Source organism: Pristiophorus japonicus, chromosome 13 (genome assembly GCF_044704955.1).
Source record: "Pristiophorus japonicus isolate sPriJap1 chromosome 13, sPriJap1.hap1, whole genome shotgun sequence".
NCBI lineage: Eukaryota > Metazoa > Chordata > Chondrichthyes > Pristiophoridae > Pristiophorus > Pristiophorus japonicus.
Genome location: NC_091989.1, coordinates 117,643,694 through 117,670,775, shown reverse-complemented (window position 1 = coordinate 117,670,775; position 27,082 = coordinate 117,643,694). Strand labels below are relative to the sequence as shown.

Sequence of the window (27,082 nt, the reverse complement as noted above, 5' to 3'; positions counted from 1 at the left end):
TTATTCAGGCAATCCAAATTCAGAAAAATATATTTTTTTAAATGAACAAACTGAAAATGATCATAGCAGAATGATAAAACATTTATGCAGAATGAATATTGATGCATCATTCTGTCAAGACAATTGTCCTCTTCAACTTGTACAATCGATGGTTCTAATTAACCCTCTAAATTTTGCCCGTGTTGGCCAATTGTAGCAAAATGATATATTGCACGTAACCTACCATTTGAAGTTTGCTACTCAATCCTGTGGCATTTAACGACTTCACAAAATGACATTTACTGTATTAGAAATTATTTTAATAATCTGCATGAACCCATAAAATTGAGCTTAGCACACATGCAGTACTCTTGCCTTTCATTAAGATCATGGGCCTCGAAACTTGAGTACATAATTAAGACTAACGCTTCAGTGCAGTATGAGGGAGTGCTGCATTGTCAGATGTGCCACCCTTCCGATGAGACATTAGACTGAAGTCCCACCTGCCTGTTCAGGTAATTGTAAAAGATTCTATAGCACTATTCGAAGAAGAGCAGGGGAGTTTCCATACAATGTCCGGGTCAACATTTATCCCTCAACCAACAGCACCAAAAAGATCAACTGGTCATTTATCATATTTATATTTGTGGGGCCTTATTCTGTGAAAACCATCTGCCACATTTTCCTACAGTGACTACACTTCAAAAGTATTTAATTGGCTGTAAAGTGCTTTGAGACAAGAGCTTAGAAATCAGAGTCTTTCTTTTTAAAAAAAAAGATATTCTGAAAACGTGGAAAGTGCCATATAAATGCAAGAATGTATTTCTTCTTTACCAGTTCAATACTTTTCCTCCGTTTCAAAACATTTCCAAATTTTTATGGTATTTTGACATCCTGGATAGAAGGCTCAAGGTTATATTAACATACCATGAAAATATCTGAAAGATGTTCAACACTTCCAATTTCATGGAAAATGCGCTGAACATTTTTTCACTGTTTAAAATATTATTGTATAATTCACTTTACAATGCAATTTTTATTTTTTTATTTTGTGTAAGCTATCTATAAATTGTACTGACAGTTTATTAAAAGACCCTGCACAAGGATAAAATAAAGATTTTTTATTAATAAAATATGTAACTATTTATTCAGTTGGACATAAATCAAAGTTAATGAACCTGATGTGAAGTAACAGCTAACAAATTGTAATTCATATGTGATGAATGTAATCGCAAAAAAAAAGACCTGAAATGGTGATGCTTTAAAACAAGTTCTAATTAAAGGATGTAAGCTTGAATTTCAGTTCCTCGGAAATTAAATCAATCCTGAAACTGAATAATCTAGAATAAATAACTGCAGTATGCAAATTAAAGGCAGCTGGCAGTGCAGCACATTAGACTGTACAACACAGGTTTTCCCCTGAAATTCCCACAAAATGAGTTCCCGATGGTTGCCTGTTCACCTGCTAGAAGTAAGAAATGAAGGCAAGACAAACCCCTTCCCCATCACTTTTTAAAATAGGAACATAAGCAGAGGTCTGCAACGCGTTGGTTGATATGCCTGGCAGATGGCCTGGCAAGGGGAGGGAACCCAAGGTGGGAGAAAATTATTAGGAAAAAAATCTAGGGCATAATACTTCAAAATACAATTATTTAATAGTTTGTGAATCACTCAGACTTTTGGTTTACGAGCAGCACTCTAGGAGTTACAGTAATAAGCAGTGAAAGGAAAAATATGACATTATATAAACAAAAGAAAAAGTGGATTTGTCTACAAATATATTTACCATTACTTATGGAGATAATTTGTTATCCATACAAGTATTGGGAGGATTTAAAATAATGATGAATTCGTCTACACCAAAGGCTGAAATGACAGACGGAGAAAGACCTGTACTGAATGACTTTAAAAGGCTGGTGACCCAGCAATGCTCTGGACTCATGGTTCAGCCAGACAGCATGATTAGTGACATTTTAATTCTCAGAAAGGAACTGGGCATGACAAAGAAAATAAAGGGTGACTTTTTTCCCCCTCCCGAATTCCATTTTAGCCCTAGCCACACTTATTATCATAATAAAATGGGTCTCTGACATCATCAAATTCTTTTGGAACAAAGATCCTAGCTCCCAGGCTATATACATATGTAACATGCTAAATCTGCCCAGCCTCAAACTGAAATTGTGTCATATCTATGGGGAACTTATAAGCTTAATATTTCACTCTGGACGTGGCAAACATCTTATTGGTTTTATTCACATTGAGCATTTAATGGGTATCGATGGTTTTGTGAAAATTTCACTTTGTTCTTTGTGGATAAAAATGGTGAAAAATGCAGTATACTGGAGCTTAGTTCACAGGACAATCATAGATTGCCATACACAATAGCTCCCAATGTCAAGAAGAACTGTCAGCAATTGCAGACCACAAAAAGGGAAGCTTATAACACCTTACAAAACTTACAATAATTAGAATTGAGAATATGCATGCATAAAATAAAAAAAACTAAGTTATTAGTGTAAAGCATTTTGAATTAGAAACCTATAGTTATTAAGTTATCTAAGTTATTCACCTAATACTGTTGTAATTTTTAGCATTGCATTGTTTTCCTAAATCAGTTTTAAATTCTTGGTCTCTCTCATTTTTCAAATGACCAACTGCTGAGATGCTCAACTAGCATAAGCAGGGGCCCCGCAGACAAGCATTCATCCACAGGACAATACACTGCAGTCTGAATCTGAGGTCTGTTTGAGGTTTTTAGCACTAAGAAGTAGCAGACAAACACAATATCTACTGCCTATTCTTATCAATGCTGCAATTGGTCAGAAAGAAAACTTCCCGTTCATTGTCAAATGTAATTTATAAAGGAAACAGAGTTTTATGTTACATCTTTGAACTTAAAAGTCTCATTATAAAACCCTTTTACTTAAAAAAAAATAAAGCCACTGTGGAAGCATATTTGAAATATACAGACTATGTACATTACTAATCTAGTGCTGGTATTTTACTTGTAGGCTATTTATAAAACACAAAAAAATGAGTAAGCCTTTAAAAAAAAGATATATACCAAAGTTGACATTCTACAGTCAAAGGACTACTTTGGAATATGCACTGTAAAATGGTGATCAATGGTTTTTCAAAATACCAACAGTAAACATAACAATAATCCTATAAATTGTTCAATCATGTTTTCATTAAAAACAACCCAATCTGCTGCATGAAACAATTACCTCCTGTCAGTAGTTGGCTATATCATAATGCCGACAAGTTTCAGGAAAACACAAATGTGCTCCTACCTGCACAGGACTACAAACTGGTTCCAGATCTGGTTTCTGTGAGACTGCTTCTGCTGTGTTGTGTGCTATCATCCTAAACTCAGACACACTGAGCTGGTGGCGTCCTGCAAATGTGTTAACTTAACTCCCTATGAACCCTGCAGTATTCACAGGCAAATGCTAGGCTAAATACCAGATGGGCTTCCCTCAGTAACTAAATGAAAGGGAACAGGGGAGGGGGAGGAAGGGCTTTCTATCCCACACTACAAAATTACTGAACTGTGTAGCATGAAATAAAAACGCGGCACTGGAATTTCAACTGGATGCAGCTCAGTGGAGTCACTGAATTTCCACATTTAACTTATTTAATAAAAATAATCAGTGATATTCAGTTTAAAGCCTGAAAGATCAGTGTGCTGCAACATATGACTTGTACTAGCCGACAATGTTGGTATAGGTAGATATATTAATCATTTGAGGATTTTGGTAGTAATCTGGTTTGCCAAGATTCGAACATCAAGCAACTAACATAATAGTTCATTTGGAGTTTTGTTCATACTTCGCAAAATCTGAGAGCAGTATATAAATTCATAGAAAGCCCCAATACTGTTAGAACAATAACATTTCTTACTGCATATATTTCAATAAAAACCCTTCTCTAAACATCCTTAATTACCTAGAACGTATGATTTAAGCTGGATTCCTTTGTTATTAAGTATGACCTATCACTATCAGTGGTGAATGTGTATATATAAAAGGGATACAGATTTAGAAGACCCACAGATGTAATTGATCCGTGCATTTCAGTCATCAAGTGCCACCTGCTATTCCCGGGTCTTGCAATTAAGAAACCGTATTGATTAGTTAATCAATAGTCAAAGGTCCAACTTTATTGTCAGATACTTGTTCAGGGTGACACAAATTTAACAGAGGCATGTTGGGATAGCATGACCCTTGGCCTGGTATGCAAATGCACAGCCCTGGTGCAAACATTCTTAACATACAAAGTTAGTAGAGCTGACTTTCCTCTCCTGGCTGTGTCCAAACAATGTGGAAGCAGTGCATCTGAAGGGAGCGGTCTCAACACCAGAATTTCCTGTTGGACTTTGTGAAAATAGTGCAGACTAGGCACACTACGGGTGACACTTTAGGAAAAGAACAGGAATTCTGCAAGCTTTATCGTAATTTCAATCCATGGACTGAATGAATTCTAACATTAAATTATCTTCCAGTTTGTTTTTTCCAAGTTTTCCTGTTCCAGTTTAGTCGTCTGCTGCTGCCAGTATTTCCTTACCAACATTAAACAGTACCTTTTTGTCTCATGCAACAGGAAAAAGGGTTTAAACATTTTTTTCTGTGCGTGCATGGATATGTAGAACAGTGAATTTTAAGTCAGTTGTAGATGAATTTTGGAGTCTTGAAATCCATCTGAGCCAGCCAAAAGTTGCAATTTGCATATATATAGTCTACATGTTTATTTAGGCCTGCCGCAGTCAGTGTGTGCTCGCTATGGCATGGCTGGGATGGCAGCAGCAACCCAAGCAGGAGTCTGGGTGTGTCTGCAGTCAGCCTTAAGAGGGCAACGCCATGCTATCAAGCAGTAGGAGGATAAACAGACAAGACAAGATGTGGATGAAGAATGATGGCACGGGAATAGGAGTAGGATGCTCCTGGAGTAGTTGTACAATAGGGGGAGGGAAACAATTAGTAGCTTAGGAGAGGGCCAGACAAGTTTCTTCAGCGGCTGTAAAGGACACTTGTGTTTGTTTCCCCTTGTCTGTTTCTAAGTAAGCAAGATGACAAAAAGGCAGGTTTGCATAGTACTGAACACTGCCTCCATCACTAACTAACAGAATAACAGAATTCTGCAATTAGTCCTGAAGCAGCAAAATAATTTATTATTCAAGACGACAAAAATAAAGACCTATCCTGACAATACAACCTTCCCCTTAAGATGGGGTAGATTTTCAGGTCACCGGCCAGGTGGAAATGAGGTTGTGACACCCTTAAAATGGTGGATGTCCCATTCCCACTGACTGTGTGATCAATGCCCGACGGCTGGGCCGGAACACCCGCCTAAGTTAGATGGTTGGCCCTTTTAATATACAAATTGTTGTCCTCCGTTGTACATAGCGTTGTGTCCTTATACTCTACTGTAAATCAACACGAGGCACATACTGGAGACAAGGTCACTCTGTGACCTATACCTTTATTCACAGGACCAAGAAGTGATGACCCTGCGTGGGACCTCCCTTTATATACCTGGATGACCAGGTGAGGAGTGTCTTCCACAAGTTCACCCCCTGTGGTCAAGGTGTGCATTTCTTAGGTGTATACGGTGTACAGTGTTGTTACATGAAGGTTACATACATGACACATAGGACCCGGATTGCCATTTTAGGATTTAACTGAGTGAATTGTGCTCCATGCGACGCCAGGAAAAGCTAGAGTGAAAAACAAGCAGGTCTGTTGCTGCACCATGTCCTTACTGGACCAAGCTTTTTCCTGGCTTGGAAGCTAGATTATTGCTCAATATTGCATCAGCCCTGAGCTGACAAGTTGCCCTAGAGTGCTTGTTTTCTGAATGTCAAGGGGAGGTGGTTAGACTCTCTCTTGTTGGAGATGGTCATTGCCTGGCAGTTATGTGGTGTGAATGTTACTTGTCACTTATCAGCCAAAGCCTGGATATTGTTTAAGTCTTGCTGCATTGTTGGCATGGACTGCTTCATTATTTGAGGAATTCTGAATGGAACTGAACACTGTGCAATCACCAGTGAACATCCCCATTTCTGACCTTACAATGGAGGGAAGGCCATTGATGAAGCAGCTGAAAATGATTGGGCCTAGGACATAGCCTTGAGGATCTCTTGCAGCAATGTCTTGCTCATCCTTCAAAGGAAATCTACGGTCCTCCCTTATAATTGATCAGATGTGAGCTAGCTTCAGGCGAGTCTCTTATGAAGAATCACGTCATGAACCTCTTTGACTAATGGTTATTTACCGAGAACCAATTACACATAGATCACCATATATGTGGACCTCATGATTCCATGAACCTTCAGTAGCCCGATGGTAGACAATACAATTAACAGCCATGGTTGTGAATTCTGACCACGGTCAAAGCCAGATAATACAGCAGGGTAGTTTTTCATCTTTATCGCTTGGGCATTAAGCATCGCCAGGGAAGAAAATCTGGCAGCGAGGTTCGCACGCCAGTAACAGAAATGAATGGAAGGAAAATTCAGTGGCTTCTGTTAGGGGAACATGATCCTACCCACCAGAATATAGAATTACTTTTTGCTAAAATAGGGGGAAAACTATCAGCTTTGTGTTTATAAACCATTTTAGTCAGACAGGTCACCAATGTATTAACACACAGGGCATAACAAAAGCAATTAGGTGCTTTTACTGCTAAAATTGACTAAGATCAATATAATGCAGAACTGAGCAACTTAAAAAAAAAAGTTGCTTCATCACGCTGCTGAGCTTATCTTTTTCAATAGCTTGTCAACAATGATATTTCATTCTCTGGTCTCATTTTGCAATGTGTAACATGCACTACGGACTTGCTTTCAACTCACATATGGCCTTTCAGTTCTCATTCTTGCTCACCTCCCAACCTTTTTCCCTTCCCCTCCTGTACACATTGACTCCTTGATGGGGTATGGTTCCACAGGTGCTGGGTGCCTTCCAGTTCCTCACCAATGTGGTGATTATTCACATGTGAGCTTCGACATTGACTGGTGGCACATTCTTGACCAGAATAGGTGGATATTGTCTCCAGTATGTGCCTTGTGTGGATTTACAGTAGAGTATAAGGAGTCAGAGGAAATGTATTGGCATGGATAGAGAATTGGTTGGCTAACAGAAAGCAGAGAGTCGGGATAAATGGGTCCTTTTCGGGTTGGAAATCGGTGGTTAGTGGTGTGCCACAGGGATCGGTGCTGGGACCACAACTGTTTATAATATACATAGATGACCTGGAAGAGGGGACAGAGTGTAGTGTAACAAAATTTGCAGATGACACAAAGATTAGTGGGAAAGCGGGTTGTGTAGAGGACACAGAGAGGCTGCAAAGAGATTTAGATAGGTTAAGCGAATGGGCTAAGGTTTGGCAGATGGAATACAATGTCGGAAAATGTGAAGTCATCCACCTTGGAAAAAAACACAGTAAAAGGGAATATTATTTGAATGGGGAGAAATTACAACATGCTGCGGTGCAGAGGGACCTGAGGGACCTGGGGATCCTTGTTGCATGAAACTCTTTTAGAGTCTACCTGCAAAACATAAACAATAAACTTTGCCACCCGACCTGGGTGACACACCAGACATTTACAAGGCCCTTTTTTCCTTTTTTTGGTTTTTTTTTGTGTTTTTTTTTTTTTTTTTTTTTTTTTTGGGCACTAAAATCACAATTTCTCCGGTGCCCCCTATAAAAGGGAAGGGGACACTAAAAGCACCGGCAATTAAAACAAATTAAACTTTAAAACGTAAAATCAAATTAAAATTTGGTTGCCGGGCGTGATGATGCACTCCAGTCCCTCCGGTGCCCACCTCTCGCGGAAGGCCGCGAGCGTACCGGTGGACACCGCGTGCTCCATCTCCAAGGACACCCTGGACCGGATGTAAGAGCGGAAGAGAGGCAGGCAGTCAGGTTGAACGACCCCCTCGACCGCCCGCTGCCTGGACCGGCTGATGGCACCCTTGGCCGTGCCCAGGAGCAGTCCTACGAGGAGGCCTTCGGACCTACCCGCTCCCCTCCGCACAGGGTGCCCAAAGATCAGGAGAGTGGGACTGAAGTGCAGCCAGAATTTCAGGAGCAGCCCCTTCAAATAGTGGAACAGGGGCTGCAACCTCGTGCATTCAATAAAAACATGGAACACGGACTCCTCCAGACCGCAGAAATTGCAGGCGGCCTGGGAGTCCGTGAACCGGCTTAAAAATTTGTTGCACGGCACTGCTCCGTGCACCACCCTCCAGGCCAAGTCCCCGATGAATAGTGGGAGGACCCCTGCGTAGAGTGCCCTCCATCGGGGACCCCCGCCTCCTCCGGACGGCAAGATGGTACGCCATGGCGTGTCCGGACGGCCGGCGAGGATGGCAAAGTTGAGGGTGTGCAGGAGCAGCCCGTACAGGAAACCCCTCCGCGCGGAACTGAAAGGCACGGAGGGGATTTCCCGGAGGCGGCTCAAGTTGTGAGGCGCCGGCCCCCGAGGGAGGTTCCGGGGTTTGGCGCCGATGAGGAATTCCGTCCGGACGGGGGTCAGTTCGTCCTTGTTGCATGAATCCAAAAAAGTTAGTTTGCAGGTGCAGCAGGTAATCAGGAAGGCGAATGGAATGTTGGCCTTCATTGCAAGAGGGATGTACAAAAGCAGGGAGGTCCTGCTGCAACTGTACAGGGCATTGGTGAGGCCGCACCTGGAGTACTGCATGCACTTTTGGTCACCTTACTTAAGGAAGGATATACTAGCTTTGGAGGGGGTACAGAGACGATTCACTAGGCTGATTCCGGAGATGAGGGGGTTACCTTATGATGATAGATTGAGTAGACTGGGTCTTTACTCGTTGGAGTTCAGAAGGATGAGGGCCGATCTTATAGAAACATTTAAAATAATGAAAGGGATAGACAAGATAGAGGCAGAGAGGTTGTTTCCACTGGTGGGGGAGACTAGAACTAGGGGGCACAACCTCAAAATACGGGGGAGCCAATTTAAAACCGAGTTGAGAAGGAATTTCTTCTCCCAAAGGGTTGTGAATCTGTGGAATTCTCTGTCCAGGGAAGCAGTTGAGGCTAGCTCATTGAATGTATTCAAATCACAGATAGATAAGATTTTTAACCAATAAGGGAATTAAGGGTTATGGGGAGTGGGCGGGTAAGTGGAGCTGAGTCCACGGCCAGATCAGCCATGATCTTGTTGAGTGGCAGAGCAGGCTCGAGGGGCTAGATGGCCTACTCCTGTTCCTAATTCTTATGTTCTTATATGAGCTTTACATATTCCTCACTGATATTCATACAGAGGTTGATCACAGGATGTTCCGGAGGATTCAAGTAACTACTCTGCATCCGTTTTTACTCCTGTAGGCTGTGCTCAGTTCCTGTTAATGCAATGTATAGTAAACATTAAAGTAGATGCCGATTTAATATTGGAGAGAATAAGGGGTTTCAAATTAGATCGAGCTGCCATTCCAGACAATATTTATCAGAGATTGCTTAAAGAAATGGGACCTGTGCTAGTGAGCCCCCTTGCTCATATAAAGATCCTTTTGCTCTTCCACCCCATTTGGATTCTTATTTTCCAAGTAATATGTGGCCTCCTTATTTTACTTACCAAACTATACCTCCCATTTATCTGTGTTGAAATTCATTTGCCAATTATATGCCCATTCTGTAAGTTTATTAATGTCTTCTTGTAATTAGTTGCAGTCCTCCTCAGTATTGACTATCCCCCCCTCTCCCTCCATTTGATAGCATCCACAAATTTATAAATTGTGTTTTCGATTCCAAAGTGTAAATCGTTAATATAAATTGTGAACATCGATCCCAGCACTGATCCTTGTGGGACACCACTTTCCACCTTCTGCCATTGTGAATAGCCAACCTTCACCCGTACTCTCTACTTTCTGTCTTGAAGCCAGCTAGCTATCCATTCTGCTATTTGTACCCTGACTCTGCATTCTCTGATCTTATTCATTCGTCTATGATATGATACCTTATGTCAGCTGTAAGAAAGTTACTGGAAAGGATCATTAGAGATACCGTGCAAGACCACCTTGGCAGGTAAGTGAGTTGTTAGGGACATGAAACATGCTCTGGAAAAGGTTATCTTTTACCAACTTGGTTAACTTTTTCAAGGTGGTTACTAGATGAAAGTAGTCCTGTATAAATTATAAAGTTGGACTTTCCAATTTTTGTGACAAGGTGCCTCACAATAGGTTACTACATAAGATTCTGTGGGATTGGAGGGCATATCCTGGGTTGGATAGGGAATTAACGACTTAGACAGAAGATTGTCATTAATGGTAGCAACTCCGCATGGAGACCAGTTACAAATGCAATCCTATAGGGATTGGTGTGGGTCGTTACTCTTCACAATTTATATCCATGATTTGGGTGACAGTGTTGGGTATTGTGCGCATGTTCGTGGATGACATGAAGATTTGTGCTGGTGTCAGAACCCTTGTGGGAAAAAAAAGATTACAATCTGATCGAGATGTGATAGGGAATGTGACCGCATCTGGTATTTAATGTAGATAAATTTAGTGTAATGCTTGTGTGTAGGGCTAATGTCAAGCATGTGTATACCAGACTGGCTCTGAACTAAAGTCTGTTGAGGGGGAAAGAGACCAGGATGTTATAGTTCATAAGTCCCTAAATGTAGAGGACTAGTGGCGAGAAGCTATCACAAACACAATTAGAGTATTAGGATGTAAAGCTGGGACAAATAGAGCATTAGAATGAATAGTTAAAACAAAGAGCAACAAACTTGTTTAATCACATCTCTTTAGTGCATGCTGCAAAGGAGATGAGTAGAAACAAAATGAAAGTGCGACCAATGTAATTTTATTGAGTTAAAGTTGGTGCTCATGCTGCAACCGCAATGATTATATGCAAAGTAGTTTTTTTCTGATCACTGAGGTGCAGTGGAGATAACTGATACAATTTTTCACTTTGGGCACCCAATTGAAGCATCTGCTCTGCCAACTCAACTTCAGCACAGCCACTTGAAGAACAAACCTCACTTTACTCCCCAACATTGTGTCTTTACCCAACCCTCACTCCATTTCACACTCCAGCTAGCTTTGTGATCTCTTTGAGCAACATTGGCAATTTAGTGCTGAAATGTGGGCAGTTTTATTTTGAGTTCCTTCCCACTAGAAACTGGTTTGAGACTGACCAAACTCATTCTACTTGGGACTATTACAGCTAACAAAGAGTTGCTTCCCTGAATGCCTCAACTGCATTCAATATCAAGTCTCAAAGAAAAGCACGGTCTTCTAAAGCATAATATTCAGCTCTCCAATGGTTTAATAAATATACAGTCAACTCAATTTTAGACCACTGGGAAGAATTGGCCACACTCATGCATTGCAATGGGCAAAACGGTTTCTATTCCAACATCTCTGTAATTCAATCGTGTTTAAGATAAATGTAAATTAATATTTATCTAGCAGGGTAAACCACTCATGAATTTGCATTCTATTGCTAGACTCACAGACACAGGCACTTGTGACTATTACAACATTGCTTCACAACTGGCAAATCCTTTTCCCTTTAAATAAAGTAATGCCAAATCATTCTGAATTATCCCGATAGTAACTCTCAACAATTAATAATTTAAGCTCTCATAAAAATCTAAAATATTTAACCCAACATTCTTGTTTGAAACAGGTTTATGTAAAGACAAAAACACAGAAGTAATTTACCATTGTGTTACTCAAATTGGTTGCTAGGCACATTTTAGAGACATAACTTAGCAACCAGTCACATGCTGAATTGCATTATCCTGCGCCCACTTACTGATAAGTTAGCAACAGGCTTTTTTTCTAGGTACAATGTTATGTTCTCAAGTATAGGCAAATGTTAAATAATTTTCTAAATTACACTACAATTGTAATACATAAAAAATTATTTGTTGAAATATATACTAAGAGAAATGCTTTGATTTGCAATTTTGCAACACGTTCCAAGTATTAAGGTAGGAAGAAGCTTGTTACTTAGACTGCAAAGATGTTTACAAATCACAGTTTTTTCAATTTGGCAGAGTAAACAATGAGTTTACAATAAATTATTGCTCAGAGTGAGGAAGCCATAGTCGGAACTGACTCCTCCTCCTCCTCCTCCTCCTCCCCCCCCCCCGCCCCCCCCCTCCCAACACACACACAGCAAAGCTCTGTTTAGCTTTCCTATTTGAGATAAAACCGGACAACTGCATTTTATTATACAAGATGCGTTTTAAAAACTATTATTATTGGCAATATTCTGTCAATTAAGTCTTTTGATAGAAGGTCCATTTCAAAAAACTTAAATATTTAAGAGACACCTTTAGAAAATCTTGCTTTATACCATACATACAAGAGAGTAATCTAGAACGTAATAAAGTATACAATGAAATTGAGTGCTTCAGTGCTAAACTATTGCCTCAAGTTGCACAAATGATCGATAGTGTGCTAGAAAGCCATGGTTTTGGTCATTATTGTACACTCAAGGTAACATCTGTAAAATGAGTTGTAATTAATAACTACAACTCAAAATCTGCAAACAATAACGTAAATTGCTTTCAATATTACGCCCCGAAACTAAATAGCTTTTAAATAGTAGAAGAGCTCTCCATCTACCTACTTCAGTAGAGCTATAGCATTACTTTGTAAAATCAGAAAATAGTAATGTTTAATTTTATTGCCTGCTGTCACAATTTATGAGAAATTAAAACAAAAGACATTCACCAAGGATCCATTGGATAGAATTAGTTCAAAGGGCGAGTGTGACTGAAATATGGCAAGTCCAATTATTGGATAAATGCTTCATCCAAATCCTTGATGCATTTTAATTCGGCATTTATATCAGGCAGAAATAATATCTGAATAAAAATGCAACTGATTGAAAATTTAACATGGATGCAAGTGATAATTATTTGTATTTTGCTTTTGTATTATTATTTGTAATTGCCTCATAACAGGCTTCATTTAGTATAGGTGTTGTTGCTACAATATGGACAGTATGAACTGATTACACTTTTCCCCTTCCCTTATCACACTCAGTGATGGTTGCTATGGGGATGTTTGTTAGACTATGCAGTATTCGCATAGCATGTAAATGATGGGAAACAGCTACTTTCAGTTCAAACATTCAACAGGTTAAGAGGTGCCTCTATGAGGAATAAATGCAAATTATTTATGATGGGAAACCTCACATGAGTTGCTCTCACCCAATTACATTTAGCATATACCAAGGGTATAGTTACTTTTAAAAATGAATTTTATGCAATTTTTTGTGCAAGATTATGTGGGGTAGTTTTGTTTTTAAGTTTTTCAGAGTTCGTAATAGTCAAAACACCTTTACCTTTCACACACATTGCTTTTATCTAAAATGTTGACAAGTTTAATGCTGAAAAGCAAACAAACCAAAAAGCTATATTCTCCAATTTAAAAATGATCTTATTTCATTGGAATTGTAAATTGGGCGATTTCTACAATGAGTATCTGCAATGCCAGTTTTATGTCAAGGTGTCAATTTGAAAATCTACCCCATGATTACTGCAATAATATTTTAATAACTCGAGTGGTAAACAATCAGAATGAAATAATAATGCAGAATGATAAGCTAAGGAAAACTTCCTAAGTGCCAGCTTGCTTCAGTATAGAACTCTCACCTGTGAGTCAGAAGGTCATAGGTTCAAGCCACACTCCCGGATTTCAGGATTAATCTAGGCTGACACTTCAATGTCGTATTGAAGGTGTTCTACATTTTTGGAGGTGTTGTCTCTTGGATAAGATGTTAAACTGAGGCCTGTCCACCTGTTCCAAGTGGATGCAATAGATCCTATGCTACTATTCGAAGAAGGGCAGATATCCTGGCCAACATTTATTTCGCATCCAGCACCACTTAAAAAGCTCAACTGATAATTTATTTTTACTGTTTGTGTGCAAAGTGGCTGCCACATTTGCCCACATAACAGTGACTACACTTCAAAAGTAATGAATTGGCTGTAAAGCTCTTTGGGGTGTCATGAGGATGTGAAAGGTGTTAAAGTGTTTCTTCTATCATGTTAAGCTTATAATATTGGCCTAAGTGCATACAGACACAGTACGATGGAGTAATAGGACACAGTGAGTTCCAATCTCATCCCAGGTTTCCAGGGGAGGTGATAAGCAGCTGCAAGGCATTTTTGTAGGGAAAAGATAGAAAATGCTCAGGCAAGACACTCTAGGTCATTCTTGTGCATCTTCTTGTGGCAGGTTACAAAGTAATTTAGGCAGCAGCCCTCTTAACAATGCACAACAAACAAAGAACAAACAGGACAAATGAATAATAAAATGGGAAAAGTTGGAAGATAACATTTCAGTATTAATACATTATTGCCATATGCAGATTTTTGGGGTTGATGAAGGATCACAGACTTGTAAAATGTACCTTATATACTTCAAAACATAAAATGCACCATTCCCTTTTTAGCTCATACTTCATTTTAGCTTTAAAACATTTTGATGCAGCTACTTAAAGCTCGATTTCTGTTATTCACCCCCAGTGAAACAAATTGTTCTGCATTTGTCCTGCCTGGAATAATGTATTAGTGTTGCTCTGCTACTCTCTTGTGCTTTTTGTCTGTTGAAGAATGCATTTTTAATGTGTTACAAGCTGACAAAGTACTTGATATTACCGAAAAGCCAAAGTTTTTGTCAGTTTCACTGATTACTGGCTATTGGGGGGCGGGGGTCACAGTGCAGCAAGTGTCGGAGCAGTGAATGACTTGAACACAACATTCAGGACTTCTGTGCGAGGATGCACGTGCGCTAAATCCTGAAGTTGCAATCAGTTTCAAAAGGGTAATAGCGAATGTTGTTCGTTCACTGTTATTACCCACCACAAATTACAGACCATTAATGTTTATTTAATTTACCCCCACTAAGTTCTCTGATAGCCTACATAAATACCCAGATGTAAAGGATTTTGGAAACAAAAAACATTATCCCACTGAAGTTTTACAACCACATGAATTTTGAAATATTTGACTTAAATATCAAATAATTGAACAAAATAAAAACTAAGTATTAATTCTAATAAAATGTTGGTTAAGCAAATACTGCAATATAAATGACTAATTTAGTTTTCGTAGTGGGAAATAGAACAGTTTTAAATGTTCTTTTTAATAGTTTATCAAATAATTTGCCTATGACACAGTAAGCACTGATCAGCCCAATTCATCTCAAACGTGTCCCTCTCTGTATTCACTTTAAAAAACAGAAATGATATAGCACCTTTTCACTCACCTTGTCAAAAAATTCATATAGCTTTATAGTCTTATCAATCTTCAGTCTGCATTCATCCAGGTTCTTTAAAAATTGACCAAACTGTTTTTTGTGCGCTTGCAGCTTCCCTTCAAAAACACGCAATTCTGGCGACTTGAAGTCATGCCACTGTTCCAGCTTCTTCAAAAGCTCCCTGCCTTTCCTACAATACTCCTACAATGAAAGAGGATACCTTATCAAAAATGAAGCACAATCGAATAATCAAAAAAATGCAATATTGTTTTTGAGAGGCATTAACCTTGTCTTTGATATAGTAAAAAAGCGTATTTAATTACCTAGCAGCTGTCACTTCTATGCATCTTAGCTTACAATTGGTATACTACATGGAATAATATAGCAACACTTTTTTTTTACACCAGCTAAACCAGTGGTAGGCAAAATACACTATCTGGCCATTCAGTTCATTCCATCCGGCCCGCTGGACGGGACAGAAATAGAACGCGAGCTGGAGCTCGAGCTGCACATTAGTCGGATTCAAGTCATGGCTGTTCATCTCGATGACTCTTTTACTGAAGAGACTGCCGCTGCATCTTTCCTCTCCTGGTACTCAGGGGGTTCTCATCACGTCTTGGACATTGGAGTACATCTCAAAGCATAAGGACTCCAAGTCATGGCACCGATTGTAGTTCAGGCCTTGCGAAGCCTCGGGCTCCCGTACTCAGCACACTAAAAAGAGAACACCGCTCACGTCGGAAGCCCTGCAAACTTGAGCCGCTCTGCCAAACCGCCATGTAGACTTTCAGTACAACATATAAATCGATCGATCATTTCATTCATTTAGTAAGGGAAGATTTTACTATTTTCTGCATTTGATAGTATCTGACTATTATCTAAATTAATGTTTATAAATTATTGTGAGGGTAGAAGTGGAAGCGTTGATCAACACTATGAGTTGGGTGGTTTCAAATTTACCAATTTAACACTTTTCTCTCACCAATGACTGTTAGTGGGGTTATTCATTATTGCACAATTATTCACTCATTTTAATACTACCCATTTAATTAGGATAGTGGAGGCATAACTAAATGGTTATTGGACATTGGACTATTTTTGATTTAAGCCCTTTTTCCCCATACCATGATCAATTTAAGTTTATTGTCATGACTGGAAGAGGGTTGTAGTTGGAGATTTATGGCATTGGCCAGTCCCAGTAATAAATAGCACTCGGGGAAGAAATGCGTATTATAATGGTGCATTACTTGTGCCCATTCCCAAGTGAAAGTCCGCAAATGCTACAGACTTCTTGGCTTTTGTCAGGAGTGATAGATGTTAACAATGAACAGGCCCAATTTGATGGCTGATCTGGGGTGCAATTTGCAGTATAAATCATTTTCTGAGTAACTTAATTACTTCTGGCGAGGTTTCAAAAGCATCAAAGTAGCCAGATGATTTTTTTCCTTGATTGTGCCTTATACCTTGTTTATAATTGCCAGTGGAAGCAGAATCGATTTCTCATTTTCCACTACACAAGAACATAAGAAAAAGGAGCAGGAGTAGGCCAGTCAGCCACTCAAGCCTGTTTCTCCTGTTCAGTAAGATCATGGCTGATCTGATCTTGGTCTCAACTCCATTTCCCTGCCGGTTTCCCCATAACCCTTGACTCCCTTATTGTTCAAAAATCTGTCTATCTCCACCTTAAATATATTCAATGACTCAGCCTCCACAGCTCTCTGGGGTAGGGAATTCCACCCTCAGAAGAAATTCCTCCTCATCTCCGTCTTAAATGGGCGACCCCTTATTCCTAAACTATGTCCCCAAGTTCTAGATTCCCCTATGAGGGGAAACATCCTCTCTGCATCTACCCTGTCAAGTCCCCTCATAATTTTACACATTTCAATAAGATCACCTCTCATTCTTCTAAACTCCAATGAGTATAGGCCCAACCTGCTCAACCTTTCTTCATAAGACAACCCCTTCATCTCAGGAATCAACCTAGTGAACCTGCTCTGAACTGCCTCCAATGCAAGCATTTGGAACAAATAGACCATGCACTTTTCAATGTGACTCATAAACCTGCACCAGCAGAGGAGGACAAAGGGTTTGATTAAGAGGGGGAAAATAGAGTACGAGAAGAAGCTTGCCGGGAACATAAAAACTGACTGCAAAAGCTTCTATAGATATGTGAAGAGAAAAAGATTAGTGAAGACAAAACTTAGGTCCCCTGCAGTCGGATTCAGGTGAACTTATAATGGGGAACAAAGAAATGGCAGACCAATTGAACAAATACTTTGGTTCTGTCTTCACGAAGGAAGACACAAATAACCTTCTGGAAGTACTAGGGGACCAAGGGTCTAGTGAGAAGGAGGAACTGAAGGATGTCCTTATTAGGCGGGAAATTGTGTTCGGGAAATTGATGGGATTGAAGGCTGATAAATCCCCAAGGCCTGATAGTCTGCATCCCAGAGTACTTAAGGAAGTGGCCCTAGAAATAGTGGATGCATTGGTGATCATTTTCCAACAGTCTATCGACTCTGGATTCAGTCGATAGAATCAGTTCCTATGGACTGGAGGGTAGCTAATGTTACACCACTTTTTAAAAAGGGAGGGAGAGAAAGTGGGTAATTATAGACTGGTTAGCCTGACATCAGTGGTGGGGAAAATGTTGGAATCAATTATTAAGGATGAAATAGCAGCGCATTTGGAAAGCAGTGACAGGATCGGTCCAAGTCAACATAGATTTATGAAGGGGAAATCATGCTTGACAAATCTTCTGGAATTTTTTGAGGATGGAATTAGTAGAGTGGACAAGGGAGAACCAGTGGATGTGGTGTATACAGACTTTCAAAAGGCTTTTGACAAGGTCCCACACAAGAGATTGGTGTGCAAAATCAAAGCACATGGTATTGGGGGTAATATACTGACGTGGATAGAGAACTGGTTGGGAGAGTCGGGATAAACGGGTCCTTTTCAGAATGGCAGGCAGTGACTAGCGGAGTGCCGCAGGGCTCAGTGCTGGGACCCCAGCTCTTTACAATATACATCAATGATTTGGAAGAAGGAATTGAGTGTAATATCTCCAAGTTTGCAGATGACACTAAACTGGGTGTCAGTATGAGCTGTGAGGGGGACGCCAAGAGGCTGCAGGGTGACTTAGACAGGTTAGGTGAGTGGGCAAATGCATGGCAGATGCAGTATAATGTGGATAAATGTGAGGTTATCCACTTTGGGGGCAAAAACACGAAGACAGATTATTTGAATGGTGGCAGATTAGGAAAAGGGGAGGTGCAACGAGACCTGGGTGTCATGGTTCATCAGTCATTGAAAGTTGGCATACAGGTACAGCAGGCAGTAAAGAACGCCAATGGTATGTTGGCCTTCATAGCTAGGGGATTTGAGTGTAGGAGCATGGAGGTCTTACTGCAGTTGTACAGGGCCTTGGTGAGGCCTCACCTGGAAGAGTGTGTTCAGTTTTGGTCTCCTAATCTGAGGAAGGACGTTCTTGCTATTGAGGGAGTGCAGCAAAGGTTCACCAGACTGATTCCCGGGATGGCTGGACTGACATATGAGGAGAGACTGGATCAACTGGGCCTTTAGACATTGGAGTTTAGAAGAACGAGAGGTGATCTCATAGAAACAAACAAGATTCTGACGGGACGGGACAGGTTAGATGCGGGTAGATTGTTCCCGATGTTGGGGAAGTCCTGAACAGGGGACACAGTCTTAGGATAAGGAGTAGGCCATTTAGGACTGAGATGAGGAGAAACATCTTCACTCAGAGTTGTAAACCTGTGGAATTCCCTGCCGCAGAGAGTTGTTGATGCCAGTTCACTGGATATATTCAAGAGGGAGTTTGGTATGGCCCTTACGGCTAAGAGGATCAAGGGGTATAGTGAGAAAGCAGGAAAGGGGTACTGAGGGAATGATCAGCCATGATCTTATTGAATGGTGGTGCAGGCTCGAAGGGCCGAAAGGCCTACTCCTGCACCTATTTTCTATGTTTCTTTCATGTTCGTTAGCATGTTGATAAGTGTTATTTTTATTGTGTGGAAACGACATGACAGGTTCTTTATATAATAAATGCCATAACAATTTTTAATGGCAGCTGTTAGCACAATTCATTTTATGCGTGCGACAATACCAAATGGTCTCCTTCTGTGCTGTACTATTCTATGATTCTATTCTATGTTCGCTCTAAAAGAAAATTTGTGCGCAATCCCTTTAAATTTGCTGCGCGGTATTTCTTCCAATGGCAGGACCAGGTGAGCAGCCTACGCGGGACCTCATAATGGGTGCGTGACCTGGAACATTGGTGTGCGGCCCTCAATAGCTCATCAAAACTTGTTACCAGTCCAAATAATTGCCCACTCCTGAGCTAAACAGTTTCCTGGGTAAAGGCCAATGTTAAATGCGGTGATAAAAATATTTATGGGAGGTATATTTTACTTCATTATAATTTTGAACCATAACTTGATAATGTAATTACAGTTCTATGCAAACTGCCACTAAAGCACAAGTGAAGAAATTAATTGGAAGGAATAAATCAATAGGAGCTGAATGTTTTCATTTTGAAAAATAAATTACGTTTTTACGAGAATGCATCTTTTAAGGATTTTCTAACAGTAGGATGCATTCTTTCTCAGAAATTGTATGATGAAAAAAAACTGGCACTCCCATACACTGCCTAGCTGTTTGGAGACCCAATTCCAAAATGGTGTCGAGGCAATGTTAGGAAGAAGTGAAAAGAATTTTTAAAAATTGTGAAGTATATTTTTAAACAATTGAGTTATGACATAAACATCAAATAATTAAAGTTTTCATCACTGCAGTTATGGCATACATTTTCTTTTAAAATTAGGAAATTATAGAATAACTTTTTAAATTAGTACTTTTTTAATATTCCAATTGATCTTGATAACTCAACTGATTAAAAACTTGATGCAACAGCAAAAAGTATAAAGAAAATATATTGTAGAGGGAGTAAGTTCAAATTTACACCCCTTTTCAGGTCTCCCACACAAAAGCTTTGAACACTACCTGGTGGGCAAAATCCTCATTTAAAATTACTTCCCTGTGTTCTTGTGAAACCCTGACATTTAGGGTCAGGAAGTCACTGCAGTTCACAATAATAGTCGGGCAGGTCTGAATTACAAAATGACTGATGCTTTTAAATCAGGGTCCAGGATTAGAAAGAATGCTGACCTCTAGTTATTCAATATAACTTGTCAGCTGTGTGATTCTAGATCAATTCTCTGACCCAAATGTGTCACTCCTCCCCACTTTCCAGTAATGCTGCAATGTCTGACTCTTGAGAGTTTTTCAGCAGTGTTGCTTTGTAGCAGAGGTGAATCTGATGCAAACTCATAGAATTAAAGCATTGTCTTGCACTCAACTCCTATAGATTTGTAAGCAACCTCCTTATCATATGTATTTAAAAAATTTGATCAGACAGTTCTTTTAAAAAGCAAGCTGAATATATTAAACACCAATTATAATTATCAGGAGCATGAATTAACAGAGAAATGTGTCATTTACACTGCCTTGCCAAGAGACTTAAGTGCAAATTACTGCTCAAGCTGCTTAAAGTTGATGAACAGCAATATCTTGAAGCACCAAAGGAGACCCAGCAATAGCAATTAAGAGATATTCACAAATTGGATATGTTGTGTCCTCAGCATGGGTGAGGGAAAGGGGTGGAAAGAAAAACAGGGGAAATAGACAATGAGACTGTGCGAATAACGTCAATGTAGGATTGGTCTTAAATTGGTCAATAGCTGATTCAACCGTCACCCTCAATCTGATACAAACCTTGTGGGACTTAGTTCTGCTCATTAGAATGGGTGCAAAAGGAAATAAATGCACTAAGCAAGCTCAGTCCTAATATGGTCTATATTTTTAAACACCTCCTCAGTGAAGAACCTACTATACTGTCATTTGCACTGGTAATTATATTACATTTTAACTTTAGTAAGATATTCATGCTTTCTCAAATACATTTTAAAATTAACTCCTTCCATTTTTCATTGGTATTTTTCTTCCTTTTAGATCTCCTTATGCTAAGAACTAATCTTCAGCTAAAGTGCAACCAAGTGACTATCAAGCAAATGCCGCTGTTCTTGAACTAGCTACTTCGTTCAAGATGGCAGCCCAAGATGACTTCCCTGCCAATTTTCATTTCCTCCCTTCTTCCTGGAAAGCAAGAGCAAGAACTCATAGTGCGGAGAACTAAGGTATCAACATGATCAATTTAATACATCAGCATGTGAAAACAATCAAGATTAAATCTGTAGCCTGTAACATTTCAAAATATTTATCCGTGTGTATCTTTAACAAATAAATCTAAATATACAGCTGCATTGTGTGTATGGCTGGCAGAGATCAAATATCTGGTCTACTAAGCAGAGGCCTGCCTACATTTTTCTCACAATCTCAACAGAGCAGCCTTCACTGTACCAATGGGATAATGCCAATGTTCACAATGTGCAAGATTCATAAGTATTAAGTGAAACTATGACACGTGATAGTCAGAGTAGGAATCGCAGGATAGCGCAGATGAATACGTGGCTTGAGCAGTGGTGCAGAAGGGAGGGATTCAAATTCCTGGGGCATTGGAACCGGTTCTGGGGGAGGTGGGACCAGTACAAACCGGACGGTCTGCACCTGGGCAGGACCGGAACCAATGTCCTAGGGGGAGTGTTTGCTAGTGCTGTTGGGGAGGAGTTAAACTAATATGGCAGGGGGATGGGAACCAATGCAGGGAGACAGAGGGAAACAAAAAGGAGGCAAAAGCAAAAGACAGAAAGGAGATGAGGAAAAGTGGAGGGCAGAGAAACCCAAGGCAAAGAACAAAAAGGGCCATTGTACAGCAAAATTCTAAAAGGACAAAGGATGTTAAAAAAACAAGCCTGAAGGCTTTGTGTCTTAATGCAAGGAATATCCGCAATAAGGTGGATGAATTAACTGTGCAAATAGATGTTAACAAATATGATGTGATTGGGATTACGGAGACGTGGCTCGAGGATGATCAGGGCTGGGAACTCAACATCCAGGGGTATTCAACATTCAGGAAAGATAGAATAAAAGGAAAAGGAGGTGGGGTAGCATTGCTGGTTAAGGAGGAAATTAAGGCAATAGTTCGGAAGGACATTAGCTTGGATGATGTGGAATCTATATGGGTAGAGCTGCAGAACACCAAAGGGCAAAAAACGTTAGTGGGAGTTGTGTACAGACCTCCAAACAGTAGTAGTGATGTTGGGGAGGGCATCAAACAGGAAATTAGGGGTGCGTGCAATAAAGGTGCAGCAGTTATAATGGGTGACTTTAATATGCACATAGATTGGGTTAACCAAACTGGAAGCAATACGGTGGAGGAGGATATCCTGGAGTGCATAAGGGATGGTTTTTTAGACCAATATGTCGAGGAACCAACTAGGGGGGAGGCCATCTTAGACTGGGTGTTGTGTAATGAGAGAGGATTAATTAGCAATCTCGTTGTGCGAGGCCCCTTGGGGAAGAGTGACCATAATATGGTGGAATTCTGCATTAGGATGGAGAATGAAACAGTTAATTCAGGGACCATCGTCCAGAACTTAAAGAAGGGTAACTTTGAAGGTATGAGGCGTGAATTGGCTAGGATTGGCGAATGATACTGAAGGGGTTGACTGTGGATGGGCAATGGCAGACATTTAGAGACCGCATGGATGAACTACAACAATTGTACATTTCTGTCTGTCGTAAAAATAAAAAAGGGAAGGTGGCTCAACCGTGGCTATCAAGGGAAATCAGGGATAGTATTAACGCCAAGGAAGTGGCATACAAATTGGCCAGAAAGAGCAGCGAACCAGGGGACTGGGAGAAATTTAGAACTCAGCAGAGGAGGACAAAGGGTTTGATTAGGGCAGGGAAAATGGAGTACGAGAAGAAGCTTGCAGGGAACATTAAGACGGATTGCAAAAGTTTCTATAGATATGTAAAGAGAAAAAGGTTAGTAAAGACAAACGTAGGTCCCCTGCAGTCAGAATCAGGGGAAGTCATAACGGGGAACAAAGAAATGGCGGACCAATTGAACAAGTACTTTGGTTCGGTATTCACTGAGGAGGACACAAACAACCTTCCGGATATAAAAGGGGTCGGAGGGTCTAGTAAGGAGGAGGAACTGAGGGAAATCCTTAGTAGTCGGGAAATTGTGTTGGGGAAATTGATGGGATTGAAGGCTGATAAATCCCCAGGGCCTGATGGACTGCATCCCAGAGTACTTAAGGAGGTGGCCTTGGAAATAGTGGATGCATTAACAGTCATTTTCCAACATTCCATTGACTCTGGATCAGTTCCTATGGAGTGGAGGGTAGCCAATGTAACCCCACTTTTTAAAAAAGGAGGGAGAGAGATAACAGAGAATTATAGACCGGTCAGCCTGACATCGGTAGTGGGTAAAATGATGGAATCAATTATTAAGGATGTCATAGCAGTGCATTTGGAAAGAGGTGACATGATAGGTCCAAGTCAGCATGGATTTGTGAAAGGGAAATCATGCTTGACAAATCTTCTGGAGTTTTTTGAGGATGTTTCCAGTAGAGTGGACAAGGGAGAACCAGTTGATGTGGTATATTTGGACTTTCAGAAGGCTTTCGACAAGGTCCCACACAAAAGATTAATGTGCAAAGTTAAAGCACATGGGATTGGGGGTAGTGTGCTGACATGGATTGAGAACTGGTTGTCAGACAGGAAGCAAAGAGTAGGAGTAAATGGGGACTTTTCAGAATGGCAGGCAGTGACTAGTGGGGTACCACAAGGTTCTGTGCTGGGGCCCCAGCTGTTTACACTGTACATTAATGATTTAGACGAGGGGATTAAATGTAGTATCTCCAAATTTGCGGATGACACTAAGTTGGGTGGCAGTGTGAGCTGCGAGGAGGATGCTATGAGGCTGCAGAGCGACTTGGATAGGTTAGGTGAGTGGGCAAATGCATGGCAGATGAAGTATAATGTGGATAAATGTGAGGTTATCCACTTTGGTGGTAAAAACAGAGAGACAGACTATTATCTGAATGGTGACAGATTAGGAAAAGGCGAGGTGCAAAGAGACCTGGGTGTCATGGTACATCAGTCATTGAAGGTTGGCATGCAGGTACAGCAGGCAGTTAAGAAAGCAAATGGCATGTTGGCCTTCATAGCGAGGGGATTTGAGTACAGGGGCAGGGAGGTGTTGCTACAGTTGTACAGGGCCTTGGTGAGGCCACACCTGGAGTATTGTGTACAGTTTTGGTCTCCTAACCTGAGGAAGGACATTCTTGCTATTGAGGGAGTGCAGCGAAGGTTCACCAGACTGATTCCCGGGATGGCGGGACTGACTTATCAAGAAAGACTGGATCAACTGGGCTTGTATTCACTGGAGTTCAGAAGAATGAGAAGGGACCTTATAGAAACGTTTAAAATTCTGACGGGGTTAGACAGGTTAGATGGAGGAAGAATGTTCCCAATGTTGGGGAAGTCCAGAACCAGGGGACACAGTCTAAGGATAAGGGGTAAGCCATTTAGGACCGAGATGAGGAGGAATTTCTTCACCCAGAGAGTGGTGAACCTGTGGAATTCTCTACCACAGAAAGTTGTTCAGGCCAATTCACTAAATATATTCAAAAAGGAGTTAGATGAAGTGCTTACTACTAGGGTGATCAAGGGGTATGGTGAGAAAGCAGGAATGGGGTACTGAAGTTGCATGTTCAGCCATGAACTCATTGAATGGCGGTGCAGGCTAGAAGGGCCGAATGGCCTACTCCTGCACCTATTTTCTATGTTTCTAAATCTAAGGTAAATCTGAACTGAGCTCCCAGAAACAACAGCACAGATGTTTAACACCATTCCAAGTAATTGCTTAAATGCTTCAACAAATAGCTATGCAGGACTTGGAAAAAAAAATTAGAGTAAAAGTGTTAATTTGTCATTTAGCTGTAAACAACATAGGCAGATACTTTAAATCATAGAATGGTTACAGCAAAGGAGGCCATTCAGCCTGCCAAGCCCGTACTTCAGCTAGTCCTATTCCCTCGCACTTTCCCTGTAGCCCTGCAATTGTTTTTCCTTCAGGAAATTATCCAATTCCCAACTGAAAACCATGATTGAATCTGCCTCCACCACCCTTTCAGGCAGTGCATTCCAGATCCTAATCACTCGCTGCGTAAAAAAGTTGTTCCTCCGGTCACCTTTGGTTCTTCTACCAATCACCTTAAATCTATGTCCGTGTCCTCTGGTTCTTGACCCTTCCGCCAATGAGAACAGTTTCTCTCTATCTATTCTGTCTAGACCCCTCATGATTTTGAATAGCTCTATCAAATCTCCTCTCAACCGTCACTGCTCTAAGGAGAACAACCCCAGCTTCTCCAGTCTATCCACATAACTGAAGTCCTGCATCCCGAGAACCATTCTTGTAAATCTTTTCTGCACTCTCCCAAAGGCTTTCACATCCTTCCAAAGGTGTGGTACCCAGAATTGGACAATATTCCAGTACTCTAGTTGAGGCCAGATCAGTGTTTTATAAAGATTCATCATAACTTCCTTGCTTTTGTACTCTATGCCTCTATTTATGAAGCCCAGAATACCATATGTTTTTTTAACCACAATCTCAACCTGCTCTGCCATCTTCAACGATTTGTGCACATATACCCCCAGGTCTCTCTGTTCATGCACCCCCTTTAGAATTGTACCCTTCAGTTTATATTGCCTCTCCTCGTTCTTCCTACCAAAATGTAGCATTTCGCACTTTTGTGGGTTAAATTTCATCTGCCCCGTGTCCGCCATTCCACCAGCCTGTCTATGTCCTCTTGACGTCTATCATGATCCTCCTCACTGTTCACTATATGTCCAAGTTTTGTGTCATCTGCAAATTTTGAATTGTGCCCTGTACACCCAAATCTAAATCATTAATACAAGTTGAACCTCCTTTATCCAGCACCCTCGGGACATGGGCTGTGCCGGATAAGAGATTTTGCCAGATGATGGGAAGCCACGTGTTCTACCGTCTTTTACAACTGCCAGCCCCCAGCCCCGATACAGATATCCCCGACCCCGCGATCCACTGCCCCCGCCCCCACCATGATCTCCAAGACTCATTGAAAGTAATGAAGAGGTATTTTCTTTTTGTTTGGCAGAGCGTTGAGGGCAGAAGGGAGGGGAGGGGAGGAGCAGCCAGCCCGAGGACACGGCCCGCCAGCCCGACCCCAGAGGGAGCGCCAATGGCAGCAGGGAGCAAAGGGGAGGAGCGGCCAGCCCGAGGACACGGCCCGCTGACCCGACCAAGTGCTGACAGCAGCAAGGAATAAAATAACTTATCAAGCTTTTATTTATAATTTTATTCAAAATATAATTACTAGTAGGACAGGTTGAACCTCACTCCCTCCACCCCACTGACTTGAATACCCACCCTCAAGGCCATTTGGGCAATCAGTGCCTTCAGAATCGGACCGAGGAAGGAGTCTCAGTCTTCAGGAGAGGGGTGGTGCTGGATAAGAGTGTCCCGGATAAGAGAGGTTCAACCTGTATATATCAAGAAAAGTAGTAGTCCTAGTACCGATACCGGGAGAACACCACTATGCACTTTCCTCCAGTCAGAAAAACAACCATTCACCACTGCTCTGTTTCCTGTCACTTAGCCAATTTCCTATCCATGCTGCCACTGTCCCTTTTATTCCATGGGCTTCAACTTTTCTGGCAAGCCTATCAAATGCTTTTTGGAAATCCTTATACACGTCAACCGCTTTGCCCTCAACCCTTTCTGTTATCTCATCAAAAAACTCAATCAAGTGAGTTAAACATGATTTTCCTTAAACAAATCCATGCTTGCTTTCCTTAATTAATCCACACGTCCAAGTGAC

The 27,082-nt window shown here is 40.9% G+C and overlaps 1 protein-coding gene across 8 annotated transcripts in view; it reads right to left on the bottom strand.

The window, feature by feature from the left end:
• The window catches only part of plekhg4 (pleckstrin homology domain containing, family G (with RhoGef domain) member 4), a 447,922-nt gene that overhangs the window by 80,844 nt on the left and 339,996 nt on the right, over positions 1–27,082 (bottom strand). For all 8 annotated transcript variants that reach the window (XM_070897923.1, XM_070897924.1, XM_070897919.1 and 5 more), the window contains one exon: positions 15,240–15,431. In XM_070897923.1, coding sequence (XP_070754024.1) covers positions 15,240–15,431 — 192 coding nt within the window. The remainder of the gene's footprint in view (positions 1–15,239; positions 15,432–27,082) is intronic.